The sequence below is a fragment of the Trichomonas vaginalis genome, chromosome V, assembly GCF_026262505.1.
Source record: "Trichomonas vaginalis G3 chromosome V, whole genome shotgun sequence".
Classification (NCBI taxonomy): Eukaryota; Parabasalia; order Trichomonadida; family Trichomonadidae; genus Trichomonas; species Trichomonas vaginalis.
The window spans coordinates 24,709,433-24,724,946 of record NC_067207.1 but is presented as its reverse complement, the minus strand read 5'-3'; the positions used below and the strand labels follow the sequence as shown (position 1 = coordinate 24,724,946).

At 34.0% G+C, this 15,514-nt stretch overlaps 3 protein-coding genes and 5 pseudogenes across 8 annotated transcripts, besides 2 other annotated features; 3 read left to right on the top strand and 5 right to left on the bottom strand.

The window, feature by feature from the left end:
- Positions 1-921: 921 nt before the first annotated feature.
- On the top strand, positions 922-1,164 carry TVAGG3_0396920 (serine threonine-protein phosphatase family; the record flags this gene model as incomplete). The annotated part of the gene is made up of 1 exon (XM_001318519.2): positions 922-1,164. One exon carries the CDS (start codon positions 922-924, stop codon positions 1,162-1,164), a length of 243 nt encoding a protein of 80 aa, XP_001318554.1.
- Positions 1,165-1,223: 59 nt separating this feature from the next.
- TVAGG3_0396910 lies at positions 1,224-2,016 on the bottom strand (annotated as a pseudogene). Its single transcript has one exon. A coding segment is annotated over exon 1 (793 nt).
- A 555-nt stretch (positions 2,017-2,571) lies between these two features.
- Positions 2,572-4,190: a mobile genetic element.
- TVAGG3_0396900 (uncharacterized protein) lies at positions 3,405-3,968 on the bottom strand (the record flags this gene model as incomplete). The annotated part of the gene is made up of 1 exon (XM_051232543.1): positions 3,405-3,968. The coding sequence occupies one exon, from the start codon at positions 3,966-3,968 to the stop codon at positions 3,405-3,407; it is 564 nt and encodes a 187-aa protein (XP_051102273.1).
- Positions 4,190-15,514: part of a mobile genetic element that runs on past the window's edge.
- TVAGG3_0396880 lies at positions 4,822-5,348 on the bottom strand (annotated as a pseudogene). The gene has a single exon. A coding segment is annotated over exon 1 (527 nt).
- TVAGG3_0396870 (uncharacterized protein) lies at positions 5,572-6,453 on the bottom strand (the record flags this gene model as incomplete). Its single annotated transcript, XM_001300457.2, has 1 exon — positions 5,572-6,453. One exon carries the CDS (start codon positions 6,451-6,453, stop codon positions 5,572-5,574), a length of 882 nt encoding a protein of 293 aa, XP_001300458.2.
- Positions 7,788-8,426, top strand: TVAGG3_0396860 (annotated as a pseudogene). Its single transcript has one exon. A coding segment is annotated over exon 1 (639 nt).
- TVAGG3_0396850 lies at positions 8,731-9,117 on the bottom strand (annotated as a pseudogene). Its single transcript has one exon. A coding segment is annotated over exon 1 (387 nt).
- TVAGG3_0396840 lies at positions 10,500-11,370 on the top strand (annotated as a pseudogene). The gene has a single exon. A coding segment is annotated over exon 1 (871 nt).

The window sequence follows — 15,514 nt, the reverse complement described above, 5'->3', positions numbered from 1 at the left end:
TATATCTTAACTATACAAATGTTTTCAAAGAGGACATAGAAAAATATATTGAGGGTATAGAGTTTGTGAGATGTCATTGGACAGAGTTGTATGAAAAATATAAAGCAAGGAAAATGTTTTCTTTATAGTGGACCCGCCGTTCTATAACACATGGGATTTTCAATACCAAGTAGACTGGACTTTGAGAGACTCTTTAGAAACTTTAGACGTTATACATAACCATCCATGCTTTTACTTTACATCCGATAAAAGTGGTTTAGAAAGTGTCATGAAATGGCTAGAAGATATAAACGACTATGAGTTTAGATATGACAAGATAGAATATGAGAGAGGTCCTATAAACTGGAGAAAGTGTCATAACAAAGAAATTTTATTAGTAAGTAAATGTGGTTTGAAATCGGATTGTTAGTTTTAGGTTTTTTCCATTGTGTCATTTATTTATTTGACGTGGCAGAAAAGTACAGAGAATATGAAGATGAACCAATGCCTGCAAATGTTCAGTATATGTACTCGTAAGAGATATTTTTATCTAATATTAAATGGACGCACAGAACTTAGCGAATGCACAGCAACCTGGACAACCAAACCAGAGAATATTCCAAATGAAGTTAGAATACAAACTGCAATGGCAAACTATGGTCAAGTGCCAACAGATGTACAAATGCAAACTGCCATGTCAAATGACGCTGCGTTAGGTTTGCCACCATGGTATGCAAATATGAGACGGAAAGAGTTTTTATACAAACCCTGAAGTGGGATATAAACAACTTTATGCAGATGACGCGAACACAGGAGTTGACCCCAGAATATGTTTTCTACCAGAGGAGAAACAGAATGTATGAGCTCCAGTTAAAGAATGCTATGGAACTCAACAGGAAACGTAAGAGACTAGGCGGACATTAGATTTTTACTACTAGTAAAATGGGTTTCTTCAGTAGTATTGGAAACTTCTTCAGAAGAGTTGGAAGAGGTATATGGAATGGAATAAAATCTGTCGGAAGAGGAATTTGGAACGGAGTCAAAAATATTGGTAAAAGAGTAGGTCAGTTTGTTGGTATTATACCTAAAGACCCTGAACCAGAAGAACAAGCTCCTGTTATACAACAGCCTGAACCTGCACCACAGTCTAGTTGGCAACCAAATCCAACACCTCAACCGTATTAAAAAGTTATATTTTTATCGTTCGATAGTAGTTGTATATGAAACTAAGTTCTAAGTAAAACGCATGGTATAATGGAATTATTCTTTTTCTTCCATCTGTAGTAAACCATACTTGAAAGTCTGAAATACTTCCACTTGGTGGTTCGTATAACTTTGTAGGTTTTTCGTAAAAGTCATTTGCCAAGCATAAGAAAGAGTTTTGGGCGCCAGAAAATGAAGCATGAACTATCACAGCATCTTGGTCGAAAACATCTTTAAATAAATATGGTTCATCTCTTGCATATCGACTGTAGATATTTGCTAAAGGAGGTTCAACTTTCTGATTTAACATTCTTTGCAAATAATACCATGACATTGCAGTGAATTCTGTATATATTTGTTCGTCTTTATTTGGATTGTCTTCGTAGATTTGAAATGACACTTGTGAATTTTGTTTGTCATATACAATTCTCACATAAAGTGTGCTATTGGTATTCGCATATTCATCAGCATATTTTGCATAACATGAATTTATTTTATCTTCTATATTTTTTAATGCAGCCTGTAGAGAAGATGAGAGGTCAACTTGTATTAGCTCAATTTCTTCCCACATTTTTCGTTGCCCTTCAGATGTATAATCTATATGAAACCTTACAATAAATGGAAAACTTTTATCTTCTACAGACACAAACTTTATTCTTCGAAAGCCAATAGCTTTTGTGACAGATGGGTCTCTTAACCATCTTAATGGGTAGTCAAACGATAGCCTTCATGCTTTACGGTATCTGTCTCAAACTTTTGACCGACATTAGTAAAAAGTTCATCTAATGATTTAGTTGTAGCAACTCTTGAATTTTCTTTTTCTATTGGAAGCATATTTTATCTATAATAAAAATGTCAAATGAAACAGCGTCTATGAGAGAAATACAACACAACCGACAACTCATTATGCAAGCTATAAATAAGAACACAACAAACTTTTCAAACTATTCTAAGATATCTGAGTCATTGAAAGAAGGAAACTTAAAACTGACATTAAACCCTTTAACAGATGAGTTTCTATTTCAAGACAAGAAGAAAATACTGTCTGTATAAATCCAACAAAAGGAACTTTAAACGAGAAACCTATAAATGAACTTCTTTTGAAAGCAGATGTTGACAACAAAGCTGACAAAGAATATGTAGACGATGCAATAGCAAAGAAGAAGAAAGAGCTAACAATGCTTATGCAACAAAAGAACATACTCATCCTGAACTAGCAGACAAAACATATGTTGACAATAAAATGTCAAGTGAAGTGACAAGAGCTGAAAACGAATATTCTAAAAGACTCATACACATTATATTAACCAAATACCAAGTCTTAAGGAAACATTAGAGACAAAAGCAGATAAGACTCATACACATTCTATATCTGATATTACAAACTTACAAGAAACCTTAAACAGGAAAAGTGACGTTGGACATACACATACCATTGCAAATATTACAAACTTACAAGAAACCTTAAACAGTAAAAGTGACGTTGGACATACACATACAATTGCAAATATTACAAACTTACAAGAAACCTTAAACAGGAAAAGTGACGTTGGACATACACATTCTATATCTGATATTACAAACTTACAAGAAACCTTAAACACTAAAGCAAATAAGACTCATACACATACAAGTTTTACAACTTTTACAGCAGATGATATTACACTAAACACAACCTTGCCAAGTAAAGGTCCAACAATACCACCGGCAACAAGTCTTGTAGATACTTTGATATCTAATGACAATAGTATTATGCATCTAAGACAGGAACTCAATGTGCTTAAACAAATTTTGCCGAATCTTATTTACCCGGTTGGCTCATTATATGTTTCAATGAACTCTACCAGACCAGAAGTAGTATTTGGTTTTGGAACTTGGACTCAAATAGTCGACAGGTTTTTGTATTGTGCAAACTCTTCAAAGGAAACAGGTGGAAGTAAAACGATTTCAGGTGCAAATTTACCTGCACACAGTCACTACATAGATTTAAGTACATCTCAAGCAGGTTGGCATAGTCATAGATATATTGGTTGGTCAGGAATGACAAAAGGTAAAGGATATGATGTTAAAGACGACGTTAAGTTTGCTATAAATTGTTACTGGAGTGACACTCAGGGAGATGGAAACCATATACATTTCGTTTCAGGATATACACAAACAATGGGACAAAGTAAAGACTACATGCCACCTTACATGACAGTTTACGCATGGTATAGAATTGCTTAGTCGTCATTTTCAACTTCTTTAGCATATTCGTCAGGAGTTGTCTTATATTTGTTAGGAACTGTCTTTGAAAGTATACCACCTTGAACTTTGACAAGTTTGAAACGAGGTCTGGCAATAGTAGTTTTATCTTCTGCTTGCAGTGTGTACATTTTGCCATGTTTGCCTAAAACTTCATAATATTCTCTTGTATACTTTCTTCTATTTTTACGAACACGAATGTGAGTACCTGTCGGGTTCCCATTGTTGTTATAGTCAATAGTATTTTCATATGGGTCGCGTTTAGGTATTTCTATTTTTACTTTGTCACCTTTCTGAAGTTTGAAGCCCGGCATTCTTTCTTGTTTGTCTCTTTTGACTAAATTATTAAATATATAGTCTTTCTCTAAGTCAGGGTTGTTTTTCATTTCTTCGGGGGAGTGGTTTCCCAAACCTTTTTGTTTACGGTTATTGTAAATATTTAAAACTTGTCTCATCTTTGCCATGGAGAAGTGTCTATACTTGTCGTCATATGACATTTCATTTGCTTCACCACCTTGTGGTTGGTTTAAGTCTCTTAACATTTTTATACAACCGTCAATGACACCAAGAGCAGAATGGTTTTGGTCGACAATGAAATATTGGTTTACATTTTTTGAACGCAGATAGTTTTTTACATCATCTGATTTGAAAGAACTTTCACAGTCAGATGTCAGTTTTGTTGGATGGTATTTGTCAACGAATATTGTCAAAGCAGTTTTTACATCTAAAATATTTTTGGACCATAATGGTATGGCTTCACAGTAGTTAGTATACAAGTCTTGGGTATGGTGGCACTGCGTTCCACCTTACCCAATACTTGTGAATTTGACACTTTACAAAACCGTTAACGTATATTTTACAACATGAACGCAAAAACTAACTTAACCTTAAATATTTACAAAGCCGCCAACAATTTCACCTCACTATCGTTCTCACTAACAACTTCACTAATGTTCTCATAAATTTTCCTCAATATCTTCATCATCAGTGTTAACCCTATTGTAGTCATACTTGAAGCCATAAACTTTCTCTAACTTCTTAACGTACAATTTACATAACTTACCTTCGTCATCGTATGGTTTAATGATATAACTATTTCTATCTTTATAAACAGTCAATGAAAAGTCAACTGGTCTCGGATGTATTTGAAAGAACATGTTATGCTCAGGAAGGAAGAATAAATGTTTAAATGTATGTTTGTTATATGTTTTGATTTGTATGAGTTGCTTTTGTTCTGTCATTACATCCAAATAAAATAAAAATAATTTTAAAAAATAAAATAAAAAATAAATGATATCACCACCCTCACACGTATGAAAACATAGCACAAAAATAAATTTAGGTGAAGTGGTGAGATCTAACCCGATTTCTAACCTCATTTCTACCCTGTTGAATTCATTGCTTTATAACTCTCTTCCTTGGTTTCTTTTTAGTTGCTTTCTTCACGTCTGTCTCCAACTTGACTGTCTTTCTTCTTCGTCCGTAATGATACCAGTTACTTCCACCAGTCAATGGGTCAAATGGTCTTTCGTAAGGGTTTCCATACATTCCATAGGGACCATACGGAAGAACTACTGGTGGAGAAGAAACATTTCTTTAGTTCCATCGACTCTATTTAAATGCATTGTTTCACCTTTCATCTGGTCATTAAAGTCTTTTGCGTGTTTTGCAAACTCATCGTCCTTTCCTAAAGCATTTTCTGACTCAGTCGCAACCAAATTGGATGCTTTATTTATGAGCCCTATTTTATTTAATCTTAACTTCTTTACAACCCAGCCTCCAATCTTTCCTTTATTTGCATCTAATGTCTTTGAAACTCTTCCTCCACTCATTTTATTTACTGCGTCATAAGCTCCAAGTGCTTTTGCTCCAAATGCTAATGCTTTTGTTCCCATTGCGCCTAAAGCTGCCCAAGCTACCATTTACCCATATTAAAATCATCTCTCTTCAATATTATCTCATAAAAGTTCTCGTTACTGGAGAAAGTCAATGAAACATAAACATTCTCACGGGCTTCACCTCACCGCTTTGCGGTCTATCTAACTTCTTTCTTATCTCATCTATTCGCTTCAAAATGTCTGAACAATTGCTAACATCTTCTACAACAGTTATTTCATCATGAACGACCTTTAAGAACAAGCTCATTTAATATGCAATTAAAATCATCTCAATAATGAGTCCATCCTTTCCATCTTTAGGTAGCACAACATCTTTCATTGAAGAAGGTTCGACAAGTCTTATGTTAAACTTACTGACAAAGTTTGTTATACTATAATGCTTCGGCGGCGAATACATGTAGTTTGAAAGACATAATATAGATTCTTCAGCAAATTCACTTATACTGGATTTTATAACAATGTTCTCACGAGACCAAATACCACCAATTGACAATCTTGTAAGCAATCCTGCTGAACCTTCTACTGTAAACGTCGATGGTAACATTCCACGAAGGTCATCTATTGACATCGTTGAGTCACTGTATTTAAATATTTTCTTAAAGCAATCGTCATTATCTAACCATGCAATAGCTTTGAAGTTTTCATTCGAATATACATCTGCTTCATTAAATGTAAAACCTGACTTCTTTGCAGAGATGACTTTAAAATCTATTGAGTTTGTTTCAAAATTATATGCTATGGTAACTTCTGAAGGTAATGGATGCCCTTCCGCAGTCAGTTGTTCTCTCACTACCGTTTGAAGCTTTGTATTAAAAACTTTCATGTCATCTCCTGTATCTAAGTTCACATACACAGCAACAGGGAAACTATCTTGCTTCTTTGTTTCATCATTATATCTCAAAACATTAAAGTTCTTCAATAATATTGTTCTTCCTGCTGGAATACTTCGAACCTGTCTGATTTCAATAGCTTTCTCACCTCCTACATACTCTACCCAGTGTCTTGGATATTCATAAGTATACTGACTTTCTTGAATTTTGGTAGGTTTCATCATAACATGTTCATAGTATATCTTTATACTCTTGTCAGTTAGACTCGGTGCTATGTTCTGAATATTTCTGACTTGCATTTTTAATGGAGATAAAATGAAGCATTTAATACATGACGTAGATGAAGACATGAATGAAACTACAGACAAACTTAACTCTTCTCTCATTCTTCCTTTCAGCAAGGACTATGAGTTCTGTTCAAATGGTGTTTATTTCTATTGTGGAAAGATGGGTTCAGGTAAGACATTTAACCTCATTCGTCATATTCATAACAGAACGTTTAGGAAAGACTCATATTATGACCAAATCATTATATCAGCAACTTCAGACTCTATGGACTCAACAGCGAAAACATTTATGTCAAAAGTTCAAGCCTCTGTCGTTAAAGTTCCAGACAGTGAACTCATTGAATTTCTTCAACGTTACATTCGACGTAAGAGGAAATATTATGCCATCGTTGAAGTTTAATACAGTCAGGAATGCAAAAGACTTCTGAGGAAGAGATGGAAAGAATTATTACAAACACACACTTACGTCAGTACTCAGGAGTTTACGATATGAAACGACTTACAAACTACATTCTACAAAACTTTCAAATACCCTTCAAAAATATCGCATCAAACACTTTATTAGTTTGTGACGAACTTCGCCGGAAAAGGTTTAGTGTCAAAGCCTGACTCACTCACCATTAGCTAACATCATTACTAAAGTCAGACATTACCACTTAACTGTAGCAATACTTATGCAAACATGGAGGTTTTTAGCTTTAAACATAAAACGTCTCATAACTGACTTCGTTATCTTTCAAAGGTTTCTCACGCTATGATATTGAACTCATTTGGAAACAGTCAGGTATAACATTACCTTTTGAAGAAATTTGGGAAGCATATAAGTCTCTCATCTCTCCTCGTTCATACCTTGAGATTCATATCATGACTAATACCATTAAAGTCAAAAATATTCCATGGGAACGACCAAACATTGTTTTAAAGTTTAACCTTCAATTGACTGATGGTAAACAAATTCCATGCATCTCTGTCGCCATTTCTGTTAATATTTTTGCTGTCATTCATGATCATCCACTTCCCCATCCGTTAGCTTTTGAGGATATGCGTTAGAATAGCTGTTCTTAAATGAAGGCTTTTCACCTTTGAGAGCATAAACTCTATAACTTTCTGCATACTTTATGTTTGAACCTCCTGAGCCATCATTGACATAAATTTTTATAGGCTTCCACCCTTTGTTCATATTCCTGCTTCTTCCCTTAGCTCTTTTGTTCAGTAGTTCTACATCTTTATACACAGCTCCTGTCTCAGTGAATTCAACAATATTTTCATTCGTTAGCTTTACATTCAAACCCTTGTCGAGTATATTGTTCATTTCATACATATAAAAGGTTTTTATTCTATATGAAATGAGAAGCAAATCCATCTTAGCTGGTGCCGTTAATGTTCCAATTGAACCAACATCAAATGTTGACTCACGAACGACAAACAATATTGTCATAAAGAACTATAGTTCAGAGTGTTTGAAAGAAAAAGAACCAGAACTTAAGTCGGGAGCTTCGGTAGCATGGCGCGCAGTGAATTTAAACAGCTTCAAACGCTAAACGCTACATCAGATGTTAAGTTAGAGTATCCACCACTGGACCAAATTCTTTCAAGAGAAGCCAACGACAACCCTTACACAAATGTTCAAACAAATCCTTCAGATAACGTAGACCATTACCTTCTTCAGTTATACCAAACAATTTTTACTCAAAGACGATAAGAAGCTTTTGACAAATCTTATAAGTAAGAACCAAATAATTCTAACAAAGGAGGACCTTGAAAATGTTATATCACGAATAACAGGAAAGCAATGTGTCATTGACTATCTCGACCCTGAAATCGAATGCTGTGGTCAAACGCCACCATTCATGAAAATAGGTAACATCCGCATCATTGAAACACCAGGAACTACAGGAGTTGAGTTTAAGTATAAATATTCGAACGAATATACAAAACTTTCAACAGAATATAAACTTTGTTTGAAATATGTTTTAGTAAATTAAAGCAGTCAGGAGGGCTCTTTGAGCCATCTTGGCGCTTTGCGCCGTCAGTCAAAAAAAATTTCAAGTTAGCAATTTGTAATATCTATCCAAAACTTCTTCAACAGTATCGAACTCATCTTCATAATGCAAACCTAATCTTATTGACTTGGTGCAGTTTTCACTAACACAATATTTTTCTGTTCTCTTGACTGACATAACTAACTTCATTTGTTTCATCAAACAGCAACAACCAAAGTTCATGACCTAATACATAACATTCATACTTTATATTTTTAGCTCTGAGTTCTCTTGTAAGCTGTTGCATTTAATATTTTCTAAAAAGTCAACTTCAACAGTCATTCGCACTGGTGCCTTCAGTTCTACAGGCTCTCCTTGAAAGTCAACAAGTCTGAATTGCATGTCTTTCAAATTATGAGGACTAATGCGAACCCATTTACCTAAATGAGTTGCTATGACAGGAACGTTTGGAATGAACATTGAATTGACTGCATAACAGAAGGATTTATATTCTACTGAACCTTTACTATTAACTCCTGAAATACCTGTGACATTAGCTATTTTAGACTCAATGTACAAACAATTACCATAACATACGTATGGAACAGATTTCATCTCAATCGTTTTGTCAACACTTTTCAAAGGAAATGTCATATGGTATGCACTCCAAAAGAAGTTGTACTCTATGACTCATTCTTGGTATCTTAAACTCCTTCGCATAACTGAACTTCAAAACTCCTGCAATAAGTTTAACATTCATTAAGTTTTCTCGTTATCCTTGTTTATTGTAGTATTATGAGAGCATTTAACACTCCAGCTAATGTTTCCATCTTATATTCTACATTATTGTGAAATCTTATTTCGTGCTTCTTTCCATCTATTTCAAGCTCCATGAAATCTGTTTCATCAGTTATAACGAATGAAGCGATAGTATTGAAGTCAACCATTCTGAATGCAAGTGGCTCATTCTGTAGACCTAAGTTTGTTTGTAGTTTACTGTCCCGTATTCGTTTGGGTCTGTACTTTGCAAATAGAACAACATTTTATTCTCATTAAAATATGAGTATAGCTGCATATGCGTATGAAGCTGACAGAGCTAAACGTTTATATTTTGGTCAATACTCTCTCACACTTACTGACAAATATATTGTTATCAGTGATGGAAATACCGAGAAATACATAACATGGAAGGACTATGAAAAGTTTGACCCTATTTTAACTCCATGCACTATGCCATTCATTGTAAATGGTGAAATTGTCATGAAGAACGACAATACAGTATATAGTCTGTTATGAAGCATTAGAATATATGTTGAATCATAACCCAAAAAGATTCGACCAAGCACTACACCATGTGCAATGCCTTTTATTAAGGACGGTGAAATCGTAAGAGTTCCGGATTCAACGGTTTACACAGCTGTTCAAAACAGTTTACAAAACATTTTAGCGAATATCTTTAATTCAGAAACTACAGAAATGAAAATTACCATATATAACAGATGCTAAAGAAATTAAATCAAAAACGACAACATTATTTACGTCACTTAATGATTTAATGACTTATATCATTAATATTCCTGCACCAACTACAGGATTTGATCCAAACTCGACGGTTTGCAGTGTACCTTTCATAAATGACAGTTCATTAATTGCTTTAAGGGATTCGACAGTAAATGAATCATTAAAGGCGTCATTAATGAAAATCATTGATTTTAACTCATTCATGAATACATATAATTCATTCATTAATGTTTCATATGCTTCTAAAGAAGGTGAGCCAAAAACTATCGATAAAGCGGTGTATGAAATAAAAGCATCAACGACGAAATTGAATTCGTTAACTTTTGACGGTGATAGTTTCGTTAATGACATAACATCAGGGAAAACAATTTTAACGAAAGAATATTTAAAATCTCATGTTAGTGAGTTCGTTGAAATTGAAAAAGAAGGTGGAATTAAGTTCGATCCACTGAATTTCATTTTCAGCTTAGCGAATGCAGGAATTAATTTTGCTGAATGGACAACTATACAGAGTGAAATAAATGCAATATGGACGTTTTTGGGGTCAAAAGCGGGATGGGTGAGCTTGTAAATGCTGCAAGAACATTAGGTGAAACAGGAAATTTTGTAGATGGTTTTAAAAGACTTGTTTCAAATGTTTTAACAAACACAAAGAAATTATTTAGATATACCGATACATAACGGACGGATTTTCGAACAGATAGCAACAAACCCTCCGGTTATGGCTGCGTTGATGATGGTTAGAGATATAAAACCACGTAACGACGGGAACGAAGAACATGAACAACAGGATACTGGTCGGGTTATTCGAGACATTAAAAACGTGTATCCTGAAGTTATTGATTTATTTAGAGGAGTTAATGATTCAATTTCAAAACATTCTATAACCCTCGATGAAGAGAATAAATTAACAGATTATATATTCGTCATTATTGCAGAATTAATGAAGAGAATAAATGAAAAAGGAATTGGTGATATCATTAATGTCAGCGATGTAATGATGAAAAGAAATTTTGACTCATTATTTACAAAACCGAAAACAGAATATAGTCTTTATGACGTAATTACCGAATTAATGAAAAAGATTAATGATAATAAGAGTTCTGGCGGAAGAGTTGAATTAGAAGTGAATGATGTTAATGAGAAATTAGCCGAAAAAGCAAACAAAAATGAGCTTTTAGCTCTGAGTGATAAAGTCAAGAACCACGTTCATTATATAACTTCAGACGAACAGATTATAACGGACTACCATGGATATTTAACACGAAGTGATGAAGCGAAGACAAAATGTTAATGAAAGAAGATATAAATACATTCGTGCTAAAGGTTATGACATAAGCTGTACTGTACAGTATGACACGGGTAAAGCACCAGAAGCATTTGTTATAACGATGAAATTTATGCCTCTACTTTCAATGTTAACGGTGTATTAGTTGAACCAAGATTTACTTTGAGAGTTAAGTCAAAAATAACGTTTGAAGATGCTATTAAAAGTAAAGCTGACAAAGTTGAACTCGAAGCAATGAACAAAGTTTTGAAATCTCATAAACACAACATCTCCGATATAAATGAACTTCAAGCTACATTAAATAGTAAAGCTGACAAGAACCATACACATAAATCCTTCACTACTGTTAGAGCAGACGACATAATATTGAACTTGACCTTGGTTCAAGTGCACCATTAGAAAATCCAAGTACAAGCGTAAAAGATACACTAAACTCCTTAAATAGTAAATGTATGAACATTGAAGGTCATGCCAGAAACTTTGAAACCCATGAACTACCAGCAATGTTAGACAGTAAAGCTGACAAGAACCATACACATAAATCCTTCACTACTGTTAGAGCAGACGACATAATATTGAACTTTGACCTTGGTTCAAGTGCACCATTAGAAAATCCAAGTACAAGCGTAAAAGATACTCTTAACAATTTAGATAAGAGTTGCAGGAATATTGAAGATCATGCCAGAAACTTTGAAGCATATGAACTACCAGCAATGTTAGATAAGAAAGCAGACAAAACAGAGCTTCAAACATTAAAGACAGAAATACTTCAAACATTATATCCTATAGGTTTCTATTTATACGTCAATGAACTCAATAAATCCAGCAACAGTTCTGGGTTTCGGTACGTGGGAACAGATTGTAGATAAATTCTTATACTGTGCTAGATATTCAAAGCAAACAGGAGGTTCGAAGAAAATTACTGAAGCAAACCTTCCACCGCACACTCATACAGGAACTACAAACTTTTCTGGCGACCATAGCCACTCATTAAGAGACCACCCATTATACAACTCAGAGTATGAAGCTGGCAATGACGTTTTATCTCCATCTTATAACAATGCAGCAAAAAAGACTTTTCGACCAACTGAACCAGGAGGAAATCATTCACACACTTTCACAACAAATCCAACAGGCTCGGGTGCAGATTATATGCCACCATTTGTGACTGTATTCGCATGGTACCGCGTTCAATGAACGCGCTTGAGCCTAGAATAAAATCTTTAACTTTACATAAATGAGCTTGAAAGAAGTATTCGAACAACATCCATGGAGGTCATTTAAGAAGTTCAATGAAGCTGCAAAGAGTTGGGGATTTACTAACAGAGCTGAAGTGAAAAGGTTCTTTGACAAAAATGTTGTACATCAAACAAAAATAAACCCTTACGACTACTTTTTACCAATTTACTCCAACACTCCTAGACGCATACCAATTTGACACTCTCATTCAAAGCAGAAAAGGAGGACATAAACCATTCCTCATCTTCATAAATGTTAACACTCGCAAAGCTTTTGCGTATATAATGAGAAATAAAGGAACTCGTGAAGTGTTAAGAGTTTTACAAAAGTTTGTAGCAGAACATAACCCAAGTACTTTAACATCAGACCAAGACAGTGCATACCTCAGCAACGAAATCACAGAATTTCTCATTAAGCATAACATAACTCACTACACTACTGAAGACCATAACCATAATATTTTAGGTATCATTAATCGCTTCATAAGAACGCTCAGAGATTTAAATCAAGAGCGAGACTTTACCGAAGAAACAATGAAACATTTTCTCGAAGTATATAATTCCTCAACAAATTCTACAACAGGACATACACCAAATTCAATGACACAACAACAAGAAGAAAAGTATATACAAAAGAAACGAAGCCAAACACAAAATATCAGAAATTCAACACAATTTACCCTCATTCCTGGTACAAAAGTTCGTGTAGTTCTTGACGACAAACCGTTGACAAAGAAACGTTTAAGGTTAAGTCGAAATTATTATATCGTAGACTCTACGCAAGGTAATGGATATCTTATAAAAGCTGCCAACGACTCTATTGCGTTTTATCCTCGTCATAAATTAGTCGAAAGTAGTAATGGCAAACTTGCTGAAACCATTGACGAAGCAAAGCGAGGAGTGGTTATTGAAATACTTAACTATAACATAAACGATGACACTTATAAAGTAAGATATGAAGGAGGCGTTGAAGATGTTATACCATCTAAGAACTTGAGAGAGTCGAAGCCAACACATCTGGGACCATTAGAGCGGGAGTACTGGAAAGACAAAAATAAGCCAGAAAGAATAAGAAAATTCTTCTAAACTTTTTCATTAGATGTAAATCAGACATGAACGAGAACAGTCATGATATCATTAATGGTACCATTTATTTTAACATAAACTTTATTTATGTTAGAATGTTAGATCTAACACGTTTTCTAACCACTTTTCTAACATGGTCTAAAACTCTCGAAAATCATGAATTTTTGACATTTCCTTATAAAGAAAAATAACGCTAATTTTTTTCTAAGAAAAATTTTTATCTTGTATGTAAAGATATGATTTCAACAATAGGTTCTACAACACTTCAAACAACAACTTCACCAAACTCTTTAGTTATGAATCCAACATCTATGTTAGTAGAGATGAAAAGCTTCATTCCTTCTTCATATACTTTTGAGACAGAAATACAAAGAATTAAGCAAGAACTTTTAACAAGTAATTTAGACTGTAGTGCGAAAGATGAAACAAATGAACAGTATCTTTATGACATGCAGGATATTATTGACCATTTACCCAAATTGCCTGAAATCCAACAACAAAAGCTCACTATTCATGAATTCGATGAAATAGAAGTGAAACCAACTGACTCAGTAGAAATAAAGAAGTTCATACGTAAAGTAAACTATGAGTTTTCTAGGATATCATTGCAACCATAAAGTTATGGACAAAGATTGCGACATGGTATATAAGAACATCTCTGACATATATAAATCTGGGGAGTTTAAGACATACGACAACTTTGTTTCATTAGTTGCTGAATGTGTATGGCAGATAAGAGATAAAGATAAAAGATGTAAAATATGGAATGGACAAATAAAACCAACAACTTTTGAGTTAAAGAAAACCATTGACGCCTTAGTTGTTCTAGCAGGTCAAATTTCAATGTATAACGCAAAATGAATCCGCAATGTTCAAAATGTAAAGCAGCAATGAGGAAATATAACTACTCCGTCAAAGAGATAGAACGTATGAGAAACGACTATGCTGACTTAAAGAAAGAAGTAGAGAAACCAGCAGAAGATAAAATGGACATGTTAGCATTTCTGAACAAAAACTATCCAACTGCTGACGATTTCCTATTATCTGATGTCAAGAAGAAATATAAAGAAACCTTCGGCATAGTTAAAATTTTTGATATCCTTCGTGAAGAAATAGAAGCTACAAAACTGTTTAAAGTCATGAACCATCGCAACATATACCATGTAAAACGCTTGTAAATAGTTTTCTTCGATGTTAGAAAAGTGGTTAGAAAACGTGTTAGATCTAACATGCTAACATAAACATTATTTTTCTAAGAAAAATTTTTATCTTGTATGTAAAGACAGTAATGTCAAACATTGAGTTTGAAACAGTTAGAAAGATAGACAATGACACCAAAGTGGTTAGAATAGGTGATTTAAACGTAAGATACTCAAAGAAATACAACAAATATTCTTTGTCAGACATTATAACACCATCTGGAAAGAAAACAAACGACTGGGTTAGAAATGCTTCAACTCAGAAAATTTTGACAAGAAATCCTGAGCTTATGATATCAGTAGCATTTCATGGAACAAGAGCATATCTTATAGATAAAAGTCTTATACCAATAGTTTTGTTATGGTTAGACCCAGTTGTTGGATATAACTTCATAACTTATGGTTCATTCGATACGGAACGTTGCAGTGAAGGCTTACTTTACATCGTTCAGAAACCGAAGGACTTCAATACAAAGAGATATAAGATAGGAAGAACATATAATATAACTCAAAGATATGACAGTACAGTCAATAGAGTCAAGGTTGTGTTCGTTAATGATATGAGAGCTGCAGAAACAGAACTACTTGAAAAGTTTGAGAAAATGTATGGTGCTCCCATGAAAGGTAAAGAAACGTTTGAAGTAGATGAGATAGATAAAGCTATAAAATTATTTGACGAAGTTGCTGAAAAATACATGTAAAGCGTTTATTTTTGGTCTTTTGTGAAAGTCAGAAAATAACGCTAATTTTATTTTTATT